At 41.1% G+C, this 13,126-nt stretch overlaps 1 protein-coding gene across 1 annotated transcript in view; it reads right to left on the bottom strand.

Annotated features, from left to right (window-relative positions):
- Positions 1–623: 623 nt before the first annotated feature.
- Positions 624–13,126, bottom strand: part of LONRF2 (LON peptidase N-terminal domain and ring finger 2) — a 33,811-nt gene continuing 21,308 nt past the window's right edge. The window contains exons 5-9 of the mRNA XM_012641869.1: positions 10,632–10,753; positions 9,726–9,884; positions 6,619–6,781; positions 3,853–4,002; positions 624–1,332 (exon numbers count right to left, since the gene is read on the bottom strand). Coding sequence (XP_012497323.1) covers positions 1,138–1,332; positions 3,853–4,002; positions 6,619–6,781; positions 9,726–9,884; positions 10,632–10,753 — 789 coding nt within the window. The 3' untranslated portion in view covers positions 624–1,137. The remainder of the gene's footprint in view (positions 1,333–3,852; positions 4,003–6,618; positions 6,782–9,725; positions 9,885–10,631; positions 10,754–13,126) is intronic.

The raw sequence follows: 13,126 nt of genomic DNA, 5'->3' as shown, positions 1-13,126 counted from the left end.
TTCCTAAATACTTAATATCCACTGAATCACAGACAAGGTTATGCTTCCAAGGAGTTCTTTGCACTTGGTGGTTGTATGTTTGACATCCCAATGCATATACAGTTTTAACACATTAACTGCCATGTGAGTTGTATTTAGCTCATGCTAGTTGTGAGCCTGAGGCCTTGTGAAGCATATGTAACTCACACATCTCTTCACCTTAGGAGGTGTGAGAACTATTTTTCAAGTTGCATATAACTCATGCACAGAAAACAATAAAAAATAAATTATTCATTAAATTAGAAAGGATCATTTTGTTTTCCAAGTTTTACTCTGTTTTCGTAATAAAACACTGCGGCCCCAAAGAAATTGTTTTTTTCTAGTCTGGCAGTCAATGTGTTAATTCACTTTTGCTCACTTTTTGTTTACTATGTGTAAGTGTATATATCCTCAAATTAACAATACTTCTCTCAGGTTTTTCTAAATCCCAGATATACTTTCTTGTATTTTGACATTCATTTGATTATAACATGCAATTTATGACACCTGGGGCTACAACATGTTAGACATTAAGCACAGTTCCATCCGGTAGCTACTACTTCTCAGGTAAGGACTAATTTTGGCTCCTGCACCAGATAATGGTTTGATTCTTCAATTTCACAGACAACTTCACAGCGACACACAAAGCCTAAGCACATTTTCGGTTAGCCTGGATTCTAAGAAATCCACTTCCAAATAAAAATGTGGTTCCCCCATATTGTCTAGCCACTGAGGCATGCTGTTTCCATCTGGCAGGGCGAGATACCGACTGAGAAGGGAATCCTTCTTTTTTGTGAAACCTGAACCACATGTAAACCATCTGCAGTGTCCCATGCTGTCAGTGAACTGTATTCCTGAAGCATCTGCTTCAAAGAGATTTTCTTAGGTTGTCTTCCAACCATGGGCTCCGTTCAAACTTCAGGCTAACCTTGTAGAGGGTCAGATTCCACCAGACACAAACTTGTACCTTTTGAGTAGAAGTCAATGTTTGGCAAGTATTCCACTTTGTAACCCTATCAACAAGCATTTTACAAAGGCAATGAATGGGATGGCTATTCGTCCATGCCTGGTACTCATAAAAGTACAAGGGCTCCCAGTGACCTTGACAGAGAGAAAGAATCAATTATTTCTCTCCCTGGTATTAGCCAGCTCTTGCCGACTATTCATCTTACGTGTGATGATGACTAATATTCGTCGGATGGCAAGGAGACGCTCTTTCAGCGAGGTCATGCCGAGTATAGCCAGCTGAGCCTTGCGTTCCAGTGGTAACACTGCCAGGATCCACCAGGACCAGGCAGGACCACTAGGATTACTCTGCAAAAGAAATGAAAAGGAAAACAAGATTAACGCTTAAAATACAGGCCAGTCCCCCACATAGTCTTTTGTTTAACCAACAGACGTGGGAACAAGAATTAAACGCCACCTTCTATTTTAGGGCTACTTCAGAACTCACTCAGCTCTCAAAATACTTTTATGTTACACACTTAAAAGTGGGCGAACTCACAAGATGATTCCCCGTGGAAGATGCTTTTCTTTGCATGCTAATAAAGGCCAAGAGTTTGCAAAGAAAAGCATCTTCCATGGGAAGAATCTACGAATTAGATGCTTCTGCTCTGTCAAGTATTCAGGTAAGAGTATACTCCAATCAGAAGAGAGGACCATAACTTTTACCTCCACTTTCCAATGTTCTGTGCTATTGTTTTTTTTAAGTCTTAAGCATGCTATACCTTTAGCATAATATCATAAAGACTAAGAGTATGTGTACAAGTTTGAGTGACATAATAAATCTCATAATAAGGTCAATGTGTATAAAACATATATACGTATACATGTTACTATATGTGGGAGTCATCACAAATTATATACATAAGAATTAGTATGGTATTAAACAGCCTTTCTTTCACGTAATCAAACAGGCACATCTGGATTGAGCTCTAAGCAAAAGCTTATCATAAATTTATTCTCAATATTCCTGGTACCATGATATCGAGGTCTTCTTGCTTCCAGGGTCTTGGATTCTCCCCTGTTCCTATCCCAAAGGTATGTAAGGTATCAACTGGCAACTAGGGAGGGCGGACTCTGGAGTCGCCTTAGTTTAGGGTGAGGTAGAGTATACTGGAGGATTAGCAATGAGACCGCAGCCAAAACTCACAGGGAGTGGCCCAAGTCACTCTGAGGAGACACTAACCTGTCCACCCTTCAGAGGGAGAAAGGCACAGATGTTAGAGAAAACTGCCTTCTATACAGATTCATACTCTCCTTTCCCCTCCTCATCTTACACAGAGGGAAAAATACTGAGTAGCATGCTTAATGGGAAGGACTGCGCATAAAATATCTCCTGCGTACCTAAAAATCCCTCTGAGGTCGGCAGGAAAATGGTCCAGCAAAAGATGGCCACACCCTAATTCCTAAAACCTATGAACATGGTACCCCTTTTATGGCACAAGGACTTTGAAGATATGACTAAGATAAGGACCTTGAGATGGGAAGATTATCCCAGCGAGTCCAATGCCATGTCATGGCTCCCTTGGGCTCTGGCCAGAGGGGGATGTGACAGATGGCCAGAGAGATGTGACACTGCGGGCTTTGATGGAGGAGGGAGTCAGCAGTCAAGGAAGGCCACAAGCCTTTAGAAGCTGGAAGATGCAAGGAAACAGACCCTTCCCTACAATCTCTAGATGACAGTGCACCCTGCCATCACCTTGATCATAGTCCGGGGAGACCTGTGTTGGACTTCTGACCTACGGAACTAACTGTAAGATAACAAATTTGTGTTGTTTTAAGCCCCCATGTTTGCTGCAGCAGTAACAGAAAGCTAATACATCTACCAATTGGAGATTAATTGGGGTTAAGAAGCAAAAACCCCCAGTAAAAATAATGGTGATACCCTAATGCAAGTTAGTCTAAACACCCTGCCTTCTGACTCTGAGTTATGGGACAGTGTGGAAAGAGGGCTCTTAAGAGAAGGGAAGGTGAGGAAGGATTTACTGGCAATTTTTTGCATTTAAAGCATTATGCTGAGTTTGGAAAAGACAGAACTCAGACAAAAGATAAAAACCCTTAAGAGACAGGAAAAGAAGATAAAAATGGATGCAGAAAGACACAAAAGACATTTCATCTTACTCTAAGCCTGCTGAGAGCTAGCCCCTCCCTGCCTTCCTCTGAGACAGCTGTGCGCCCACGTACAAGGGGAGGAGCTGTACACACTCTCGGTCACAATCCTAAGCCGTCCTGGCCTGGCTCTCTCATCCACATGTGGAGGAGGAGAGTCACCTGCACTTACAAATGTTCCACAAACCTGAGGGCCATTCATTGCTTAAAGAATCAGCTTCGCCAAAAGCACTCATAGGGAGGACCAGAGAAAGCCTGTGACGACCGGGCAGCAGGGGACCACAAAGGACAAGAAAGTGCTTCTAATGTAACAAGAATTATGGGATTTTCTCTTCATTTATTCAACATCTGTTTATTAAGTGCAAGGCAATGTTATGTGCAAAACATGGAGTGTCCACGTCAATATGATAATATTACTATTTAAATCTCACAATGTTGGTGAGAGAAGCAAAAAAATACAAAAGCTGATAGCCAAGCAGTATAAGTTGATTTTCATTAGAAAAGAAAGCATCTTTAGGGACTCTTAGAAAGCTTTATTACTTTGCTCCAGGAGGCACTGCCGCCATGTTAGGTGCTTCTTTGGGCTGCTAATACACAAACTGGTTCATAAGCAATCAGAATGGAGTATCTGGCATCGTACTGCCAAATTTCCCATCGGAACTCTGTGGCTTAGCACACTTTGGCAGGAAATAATAGTGTTATAAAAGAAAAAACAGAATGTACCTGAGGCTCAGGCTCCCTGTCTGGCATTAACCCAAAATGACTTAAAATTTGTTCTTTCATGTGATCCTGGAGAGATGCAAACCAGGAGACAGACTGCTGATAAACGGAATCGTGAAGCGTGGTGAGTTCTTCATACCCTGGACCTTCCACCTGATCAAGGAAAGAGGGATGGCCATTTCGCAATTCATGAGTATACATGAAACACATCTGGTACATGAATTCGTGTCATTTGTTTCTTCAATAATTATTATCATAAAAATGATATTTGCTCAATATAGAAATCTGTACTTTTTTTCCATAGCTGAGATCTATTATATTCTAATTTTTCTCTTAACACTATAAGCACATATTCCATGTTATTATGAATAATTTTCAATGGCTGCATGCAATTATGTATTTGAGATATGGCAATTTACTTACCCATTCACATACATTTTTTATATATTAAAAATATATAGTTTAAGTAAATATATAGGTTAAGTATATATTTTTTATATATCTTATGTGAACATTTTTATCTTTAAAAATACAGTAGTATTATTTACTAAGTAAATATGCACAATATTTATTTATGCAAAAGTTGTATGCTATTTTTAGGCAAAGGAAGGAGGTATTATTTCCTCAGGATGGTTTCCTAGAAACCTTGGTGGAACTACCAAGTTAAAAAGTCTGACATTCTAAAAAACTGTATTCTATACCACCAAACTATCCAAAAGGCATGTCAGAGCAACACTGCATTCATTACGTGAGTCTATGCTTATGGGCCCCAGCTAATGGTCGACTGTAACACTTCGGATTTACCACGATTGGCCTCTGATCCCTATCTCGTTGTCAAGTCTGTTATTTAAACTATGCCTCAGTCCTACTTGGGAACACCTGGTGGAGTAGGCAGTGCATTGAATTGGGGATCAGGAGACCCAGGTTTGTGCTGATTTCATCACTGACTTTTGTGTGTGCATTTTAGCCAGTCTCATGGCCTCAATTAGGATAGTTTTCTCATCTGTAAAATGGGAATAACCCATTAAGGTCTTTTCCGGTTATAAAATTCCAGTGCCTATGAAAACTATGAGATACTAAGGAATTACACTGTAGCGCATATAACCATCCTCAATTTGGTTTATACCAAATCAAATATTCATATGTAGTAGAGGATTTTCTTTAAAAAAATAACAAATTATTTCATATTGTAGCTATTTAAGTCCCCATTTTAAAATAAATACAAACATCAGTAAAAGCTGTTATCCACAACGATAGTCAATAAACCCTGTCATCAGATTTGTTACCATTCCAGCAGAGGGACCCCCCCGCCCCCCGTCCCCATCAACTAGCACATTCAGCCACAGTGGTGAAACCCGGCTCTCTGCCCCAGACCTTGGAGTCTGACTCCTGCTCTGCATGGCTCTGTGGTCCCACAGCCTAAGATGACCAGCAACAGTGGCTGGAGGAGGCAGAGCTGGTGCTCTGTGGGTGGCTCCACTCACAAATCACAAATGTACGCTGCTGTCCCCAAAGTGACTTCTAGTGTGATGTGATGGCTACATACTCTCACTTCCACATTTCTAAATGTCAACCGAAGACTTTAAAAGAGGGATACAGTAAGTCCAAGGATTTCCTCCTAAATGTTTTTAATTCTTTTCTTGTAGTATAATTTGAAGACCAAAAAATGCATAGATCTTATTAGTTTAGCTCAAAGAGTTAACATGTCTAACCACCATCCTAAATACGGTCTATATGGAATATAGACCATATTTCCATCACCTTAGAAAGACTCCTCGAGCCCCTTTCCAGTCAATTACAAAGCCATCCTATGGCCATCTTCTGACTTCTGTCAGCAGAGACTACTTTTGCCTCTTCCTGGGAGCATACAAATGGAGTCACACAGTGTGTTTTGTGTGTATCTGGCTTCTCTCACTTAGCACAACGTCTATGAGATTCATCCGTGTTGTTCTGTGCATCGGAAGTTCATTTTGTTTTATTGCCAAGTAGGATCCCATTGTATGAATGGTTATTGATTCACCTGCTGATGAGCATCAAGGCCATTTCTAGTTGTTGGCTATTAATGAGCAAGACTACTCCGGACATCCTTGTAAAAGTCTGAGAATCTCTTCAAAACATTTGATAATTTGCCAAATTATATGTTCCAATTTTTCTATTAGACATATAAATAATTCTTAAGGGGTAAGAGATGCAAGCCTTTTATATTTAGGTTTGGAAGGTATTTTTCAGCACTATTTTTTATATTTTGTCTCTTCTGAATGAAAACCAATATCGAGAACAGGGATTGGCACCTTATTGCTCCTGAGCCAAACCCTGTTCACCCCATTTTTGTAAATAACATTTTATTGAAAACCAGTTATGTGCATCCATTTACATACTGTCTACAGCTGCTTTTGCACTACAAGGGCAGAGCTGAGTGGCCGTAACAGACACCACACGTCCTGCAGAGTCGGAAGTATTTATTATTTGGACTGTTACAGAAAAGTTTGCTAGAACTGGGCTAGAACATCAAACGACTCACAAGCCCATTTTGCAACGTGCAGGTTTATACGTTTCATAAGTACAGTAGGGTCATATTTTTAGGAGTAGACAATTTCTCTACCAGCTCCAACTTGGATAAAAGTTATTCTCTCCACTAAGAGAATAAATAAGTGCAGAATTAAGGAGGAAATAAGTAATATTACCAATAAAAATCTGACGAAGTTTCTCCACAATGCAGAGGGAAACAAGGGGACTGGCCTCTATAAAACACACCAGTACAAGCCTTACCTTCTCATCTTCAATATACTCAATGTCCGCCGTGTTATAGCCGTCTCTGTGCCGGTGGCTGAGGACTCTGAACCGACTAATGCCAACTGCATCTACGACTGAACTTCCATCAGGGAAAGTTCTGACATCCTTAATCTCCAGCATGCAGCCATACTCGGAAATCCTGAAAGCACAGTTGGGGGAAATGACCATGATTTTAAAAACACAGGGAGTCTCTATTTTTCCTGGGATGAGAGTTTGGGTTTTAAAAGGAAACAAACGGTGTCTCTGTGTCAGACCAGCGGGGTTATTACCTCTAAGAGACACCCGCAGATGGCCGTTCCTGTTAAATGCTAAATGTACTGGTGTGGGGGCTGCAGTGGAAGCGTTCCAGGTGAGAGAGGACCTACGCCTTAGCAGTTTGACAAGCTAGTGTCTTGTGAAGGACCCTAGATTTGGGAAGAGACAGAATCTTCAACGTGGCCTCTTGGCAGGCCTGCCTGGCCTGCACGGCACACGCAGACTCTGCTCCTTGCCCACAAAGTCTTCACCTCATCTCCACCGACACTGGCCAACTCTGCCAGCCCCAACCACAGTGCCACGGGACGCGTTCCACAGGCCCTCATCTCCTGTCTCTCCTTCACTCCTCCATATCGTAGTATTCCATTAAAGTGATTCCATCAGAAGTCACAGGTGCCCTCTGAACTGCTAAACCAGTGGGCGGTTCCTGTCTGGTCTGTCTAAGGCACGAGCCTGCTGACCTGGCATGAACCAACGCCTCCTCTCCTCTCTTGGGGTGGCGTCCTGGCTATATCTGTTCTCATGCCAGCGCTCTCCCAATTCTAACTATCATCCAGATCCTGGTCCTATTCTCACTTTCCATGTGCCAAGCACTATACGGAACAGTTTATAATAGGCACTCAATCAAGCCTCACAAAAACATGGAGGGTTAGAGGAATTAAACAACCTATCTAAGTCACAATGAGATTGAGAGCTGAAATTGGGACCTAAGCCAGTCTGATTCCAAAGTCCTTGTGGTGAACAACTCCACTAACTCACTCTCCCAAACGAGAGAGAAGGGAGGACTCCCAAGTTATAGGCCTGTATGTCCAACTGCCTGCTGGATACCTCCCCCTGGATAGTTAATAAAACTCTCTCCCCCTGGTTATCTCACAGGGTGATGTCTACAGCTGGTGCACCTGGAGGCACCCTGAAGGTCCCCCTTCAAGGGAAGACTTGTCCCAGCTATCCTCAGATGGCCTCTAAAATAAACGGCAGCTTCTCCAAGTCTGCCTGGCTCAGGGCATCTCCTGCCTCACCAGGAGCGTCTCGTCTCGTCTGTGGACAAGAACTTGGGCGTGGCACACCCACCCCCTGCATCTGCAGCTCCCAGGGGATCTACACTCCGATGCTGGCCCACACAAGGTCATTAGCATTTTTTTTTAAATGAGCTGAATTCTTCCCACACACTTGTCCGTCTCCTCCTTGGCTCTGTCCACACTTTTCCTGGAGGGACCTATCTTTTCTTAGTTACCCTGGGCAATCTCTGCTCTCTGATGGGATCAAGGTACATATGTTCTATAGTTTATCTGTTTTTTCCTTGTTGTTTGGGTGGCAATAATGTTCTTTTCAGTATTCTATATTCTCAGTGGAAGTGGAATGCCTTGGTTTTTGAACAAGCAAGTGGCTTGTTTTTTCACATTGCTTTCACTGCCTTTTGATGAATCAAATTTTAATATATTCTAATTTATTATCTCTTTTCTGTTATGTGCTCTCAGCATCTATTATATTAAACAAATCATTCCCAATTCCTAATTACAAAGATAGTTAGTCCCCAATATTTCCTCTTAAACGTTATTATATTTTGTTTTTCACATATCACATTTGGAATGTAAATGTGTAAGGTAGAGAAGAGGTTTTTTCCCCCATTTGGACTGCCCACTAATTTTATGGGTATCTTTTACTGAGTAGTTTGTCTTTTCTTACAAAATTAATACAACATAAATTTGTTGCCCATGTATGAGTGGGTCTGTTTCTGATCTCTGTTATTATTCTGTTTCATTGGTCGACGTACTATGGCTTATAAGTCTGATATTACAGGAATGTTTCCCTGTCTGCTCAGCTGGTTTCTTCAAAACTATCTGGTCTTGTTCTTTTTCTTTTCCACATTGATTCTAATATCAGCTTGAGCAAGTCAATGAAAAAGCCCCCCTGGGGTGTTGACGGAATTATTTTGGATTTGTAGACTAATTTGGGTAGATATGGCATCTCTATGACATTCAGTTTTTACATTCATGAACATGGCGTTTTTCTCCACTTATTTAGGGATTCCTGAATATCTTTCAATAAAGTTTTAGAATTTTTCCATAAAGATTCCACACATATTTTTTTTTAAAAATTGTCCCTAGGTATTTATGGTGGAAACTGCTGGGTGGCCCTAAAAATCCATTCTCCCATTTCTCCTGGGCATGTGCGTGGACTACATTTCCCAGCCTCCCTTGCCGCAGGTGTGAGCAGAAGTGAGGGGGCCCCTTTTCTCCAGAGTCCTTTAAGGGCACGTTTGCCCCTTCCACCAGCTAGAACGTGGGTGTAGTGACCTCATCATGACGGGGCAGGGCTAACAAAGCCCTAAGAGGTGGGAAGGGTCTTGAGTCCCCAAATCAGCTCAGAGAGGAAAGTTACTGGCTGACTTGCAACGCTCTCTTGACAAATGATGAGGTTAAAACCAAGTGCAGTGGGTTTCTATGAGACTGAGATTTTATGGCTGCAGAGACAGAGAAATGCTTCATGGGGTATGTTGCAATTTTTCTAGAACTTAAAGGCTGGACTGGATTTGTCTGTATAGATGGGCTAGAAGATAATTGCAGGCAGAGGGAGCATGGAGGTATGGATGCACGAGCTGTCATTAGAGAAGACAAGTAATACGGCAGTGGACTAGCAAGTATGATGTTTCAAAGGAAGGCTTAGATGAGGCTAGAAAGGACGGGATCACATCTGATTCTTGAACTTAGACTTTGGTATGTAATGGGAGCCACTGGAGATTTTCAAGCATCATCCTACACTGTTCTTCAAGAAAAATGACAAATTATGCCCTTAATTAGGATCCTCTGAATGCTGGTGATTCTTACCCTGCGTGCTCAGCAGATAAACACATGCCAAACCGCTTGGTGCCGGTTTCCATGCATCTTCTTATCATAAGCCGATAGCGGGGCTCAAAGACGTGGAGTGGACATGGCACGGTGGGGAAGGCCATGGCACACACAAAGATGGGGACGTCTCTGGTCAGACTGCAGGGCAAGGGGACACGTTAACTTAGATACACTGCTGTTAGAGACAGAAGGGAGGACTAGTCACTAAGACAGCAAAAGCTCGCCAACCCCAAGTCTCTCGTCTACAAAACAAAACCCTCAGGCCTGACTCAGTCGGCCTGAAAGTGGGAACAGAAAGCCAAGGGCCACAGCCTGAGGAAAATTCTCTACTCATCCAGGTTTTCTGCAAAATCTGTCTTATTTAATCTGATGAAAGAAAATGTGCTGAATTATATTACTTTGCTTAGAAAAGTTATAGCTTTTGATCACTCTAAAGAAAATTCTGATAAAAGCAAAAACTACATAGCAGTCAAAGGCAATGAGCTTTAAATGGAAGAGTGGAAGACTGCTAAGTTCTCTATTAAACCATGAAATTTTAACCATTTTAAAACATGAACAACTGTCAAGGTGTTGTGAGTTGCAATCCTAGGTACTGCTTCTTGTTTTATGTAATTTGCCTTTTCAATCCTGAAAAATTCAGTATTGCTTATTTTGGAACAAAAAGAAACTACATAATTTTGTTAAAACACAATTTAAAAATATTTCTTATAACTTCCTGCAATTATATTTCCATAAATATTTTGCAATTAAAATTTTTTCCCTTTATAGACCAAGAAATTTCTCTGCCACACACACACAAAATAATCTGAGGTAAACCTGAGGTTAACAAGTATTTTCTTCTTTAATCTGAACGTAGGACCAAGTACATACAGCATGAGCACTTACTTTGATAGCTCCGTCATTTCTTCATCATAAATTCTCTTCCTATCAGACAATTCATCCGACAAGTATCGAAATATCAATTCTTCAGCCAGAACAGTAATATTAAAATTTCTGCTTGCCAACAACTGCAACAACGACAAAAAAAGTCAAATGATACCAGATGGTAATTAATTCTAAAGGACAAAGCTTCCCAGTCAGAAGGTCAACGAGGAGGTGGGGATGGGATCTCTGAGAAGATAAGAGGAACAGGCATGTCCTGTACCACAGACAGGGGCCGCTACTTCACTGTGAGAACCGTACAGGAGGAGGCAGGCGTTCACCTGGAGGGAGGATGAGGCACCTCCAGTCTTGGTGGCAACTACATCTTCAATCGAGCACCATTATGTCAGTGAGGGGAGAGGAAGTGGAGTAGGGTATGTGGGGAGAGAAGAGAAATATGAAACGATGCATCTGGAAAGTGAAGAACTGAAGTGTCTGTGTGTGTGTGTACACTCTGCACTGTTTTACTGCAGGTATATAAATTAGCAGATAATAGCTCTTCTTCAATGACATTCTGATATACATCAGATACCCCTGCAAGTGCTTCACAGAAATTAGGTCAGTCCCTAAGACAGTACTACAGTACAGGTTCTCTGCACTGCACTAACCAAGCTGGGTCTCAGAAAGTTCAGGGTCCAGTGCCAAGCCACTGTGGTACAGCTAGGACCCCAAGCCCAGCAGGCTTCAATGCTCAGCTCCTTCTCCTGTAACTTGCTGCATTTCTGGGCTAGGGATGGCTCCATACATTTCTAACACACTATGTCTCAGTGAGTCCCACACATCCTGCCAAGCTGCCCTGTAGCTACTGTGAAACAGGCTGAATGTACTGCCGTGATTGAGAACTAGGAGTTCAACCTTCAGAAATGACTGTGTTTGAGAACCACCATAACAGGATAACCGGTAGAAACAAGCTTTTATTTAATTCACAAAACTGCCTGATGATTGCCATTATTAATGACATAGGAATTTTATAATCTATTAGTTTATGATATTCTTTTACCAAAGAGAAATACAATAAAATTTGCTTTACTTGGCATTCTGTTAACCAAGTCTGTAGACACATATATAATTGATGGTTCATGTTCACGGTAAGGCACGTGAAGAAATCTAAGCCCAAGACATTACTGCTGCACTGAAGAAAGATAAAATTATGATTTTGGATTTTAGTTCATTTTATTATATTCTAATTTCTGGAACATTGGCAATCCATGAACAGTTTGCATGTAATCATTCGTTCCACAAAGATTTCTAGAGTCTCTAGTGTGTGTTCTGGTCCCTGGAAATACAGTGAAAACAAGTCATATGCGGTTTCTGTCCGTAAGGAGCTTATATTGCAGCACTAACCTCCAGGTATTGCTTCTTCACACAGCCTGCCAGGCAGCATTGAAACAGGAGTGAGTAAAATGTCTGTACTGGAAACAGTGGTCACACAGACACGCATTTTACTCTGTGAGAACAGGTGAGTCATCGCCAGGCCCTCTCGTCCCGCAGGCAGGGGAACGATAAGGCAGTGGGTCACATGCTTCTATTAGCAAGAGGGACAGCAAACACCAGGAAGGGGACTAAACAGGGACCACCAAAGGAATCTGCTACATAGACTCAAAACGTATTCACCACTGTGACACACAGCACATAGTAAGATGATTGATATTCATAATGAGAATCCTGAAGAATTTAGAAAGATTCAGTATGCATGCAATTTAATAAAGCAAGTATGTACATGTAATGTTTTAAAATGGCTGCAATTGTAACAACTTATTTTAATAAGTTTTAGCAGTATATTAAAAAGTTATAGTTATCTAAAAATTCACCTAAGTATAATATCTCCTCTTATCATGTCAGATTTAAAAAATGAATTTTACTGTATATTTGTAAAAACCAAAACTTTATCCCATATAAAATGCATCCGTAAATTTAATCTCTGGTAAGTAGTTAAGGCAAATATTATTGGTCTCATTTTATGGATGAAAAACAAAAGAAGATACTGCCCCAACCCCCATCCAAGATGCTACATAGCTTGCTCCATGGAAAGGTAGTGGTACCAATGAGACCAGAGCCCAATACAGGTGATACAGATTCACTGTTTGAAAAACTCATCAAAGGCCTTCAGCTCGTAAATATTGCTCATTGCATTCACCATACCTAATGTAAAATGGATTAACAGTTTATATTTGGGCTAAATATCATTAAATAGTTTCCCCCTGGAACCTAATATTTACTGGTTTTGATTTCAGACAGAAGATAACAAGAACCAACAATTGTTAAAGGAGCTAAAAGGACTTACTAGTAGTCAGAAACCATCAAGTCTTCGATCCTACACAAAACTCTTGAGATGAGGTAAGGAGAGAATGCTTGGTACATATTAAATGCGCCACGATGTTACTCGTCTGTTTATAACTTACATATTGTAAGGGCTTAGTAATGTTAGCTATTTTCAATTTATCTCAAGTGTAATTAAT

This window comes from Propithecus coquereli, unplaced genomic scaffold, assembly GCF_000956105.1.
Source record: "Propithecus coquereli isolate 6110/MARCELLA unplaced genomic scaffold, Pcoq_1.0 Scaffold171, whole genome shotgun sequence".
Taxonomy (NCBI): domain Eukaryota; kingdom Metazoa; phylum Chordata; class Mammalia; order Primates; family Indriidae; genus Propithecus; species Propithecus coquereli.
Note: the sequence above shows the minus strand (reverse complement) of the source record. Positions and strands in the feature narration are given on the sequence as shown.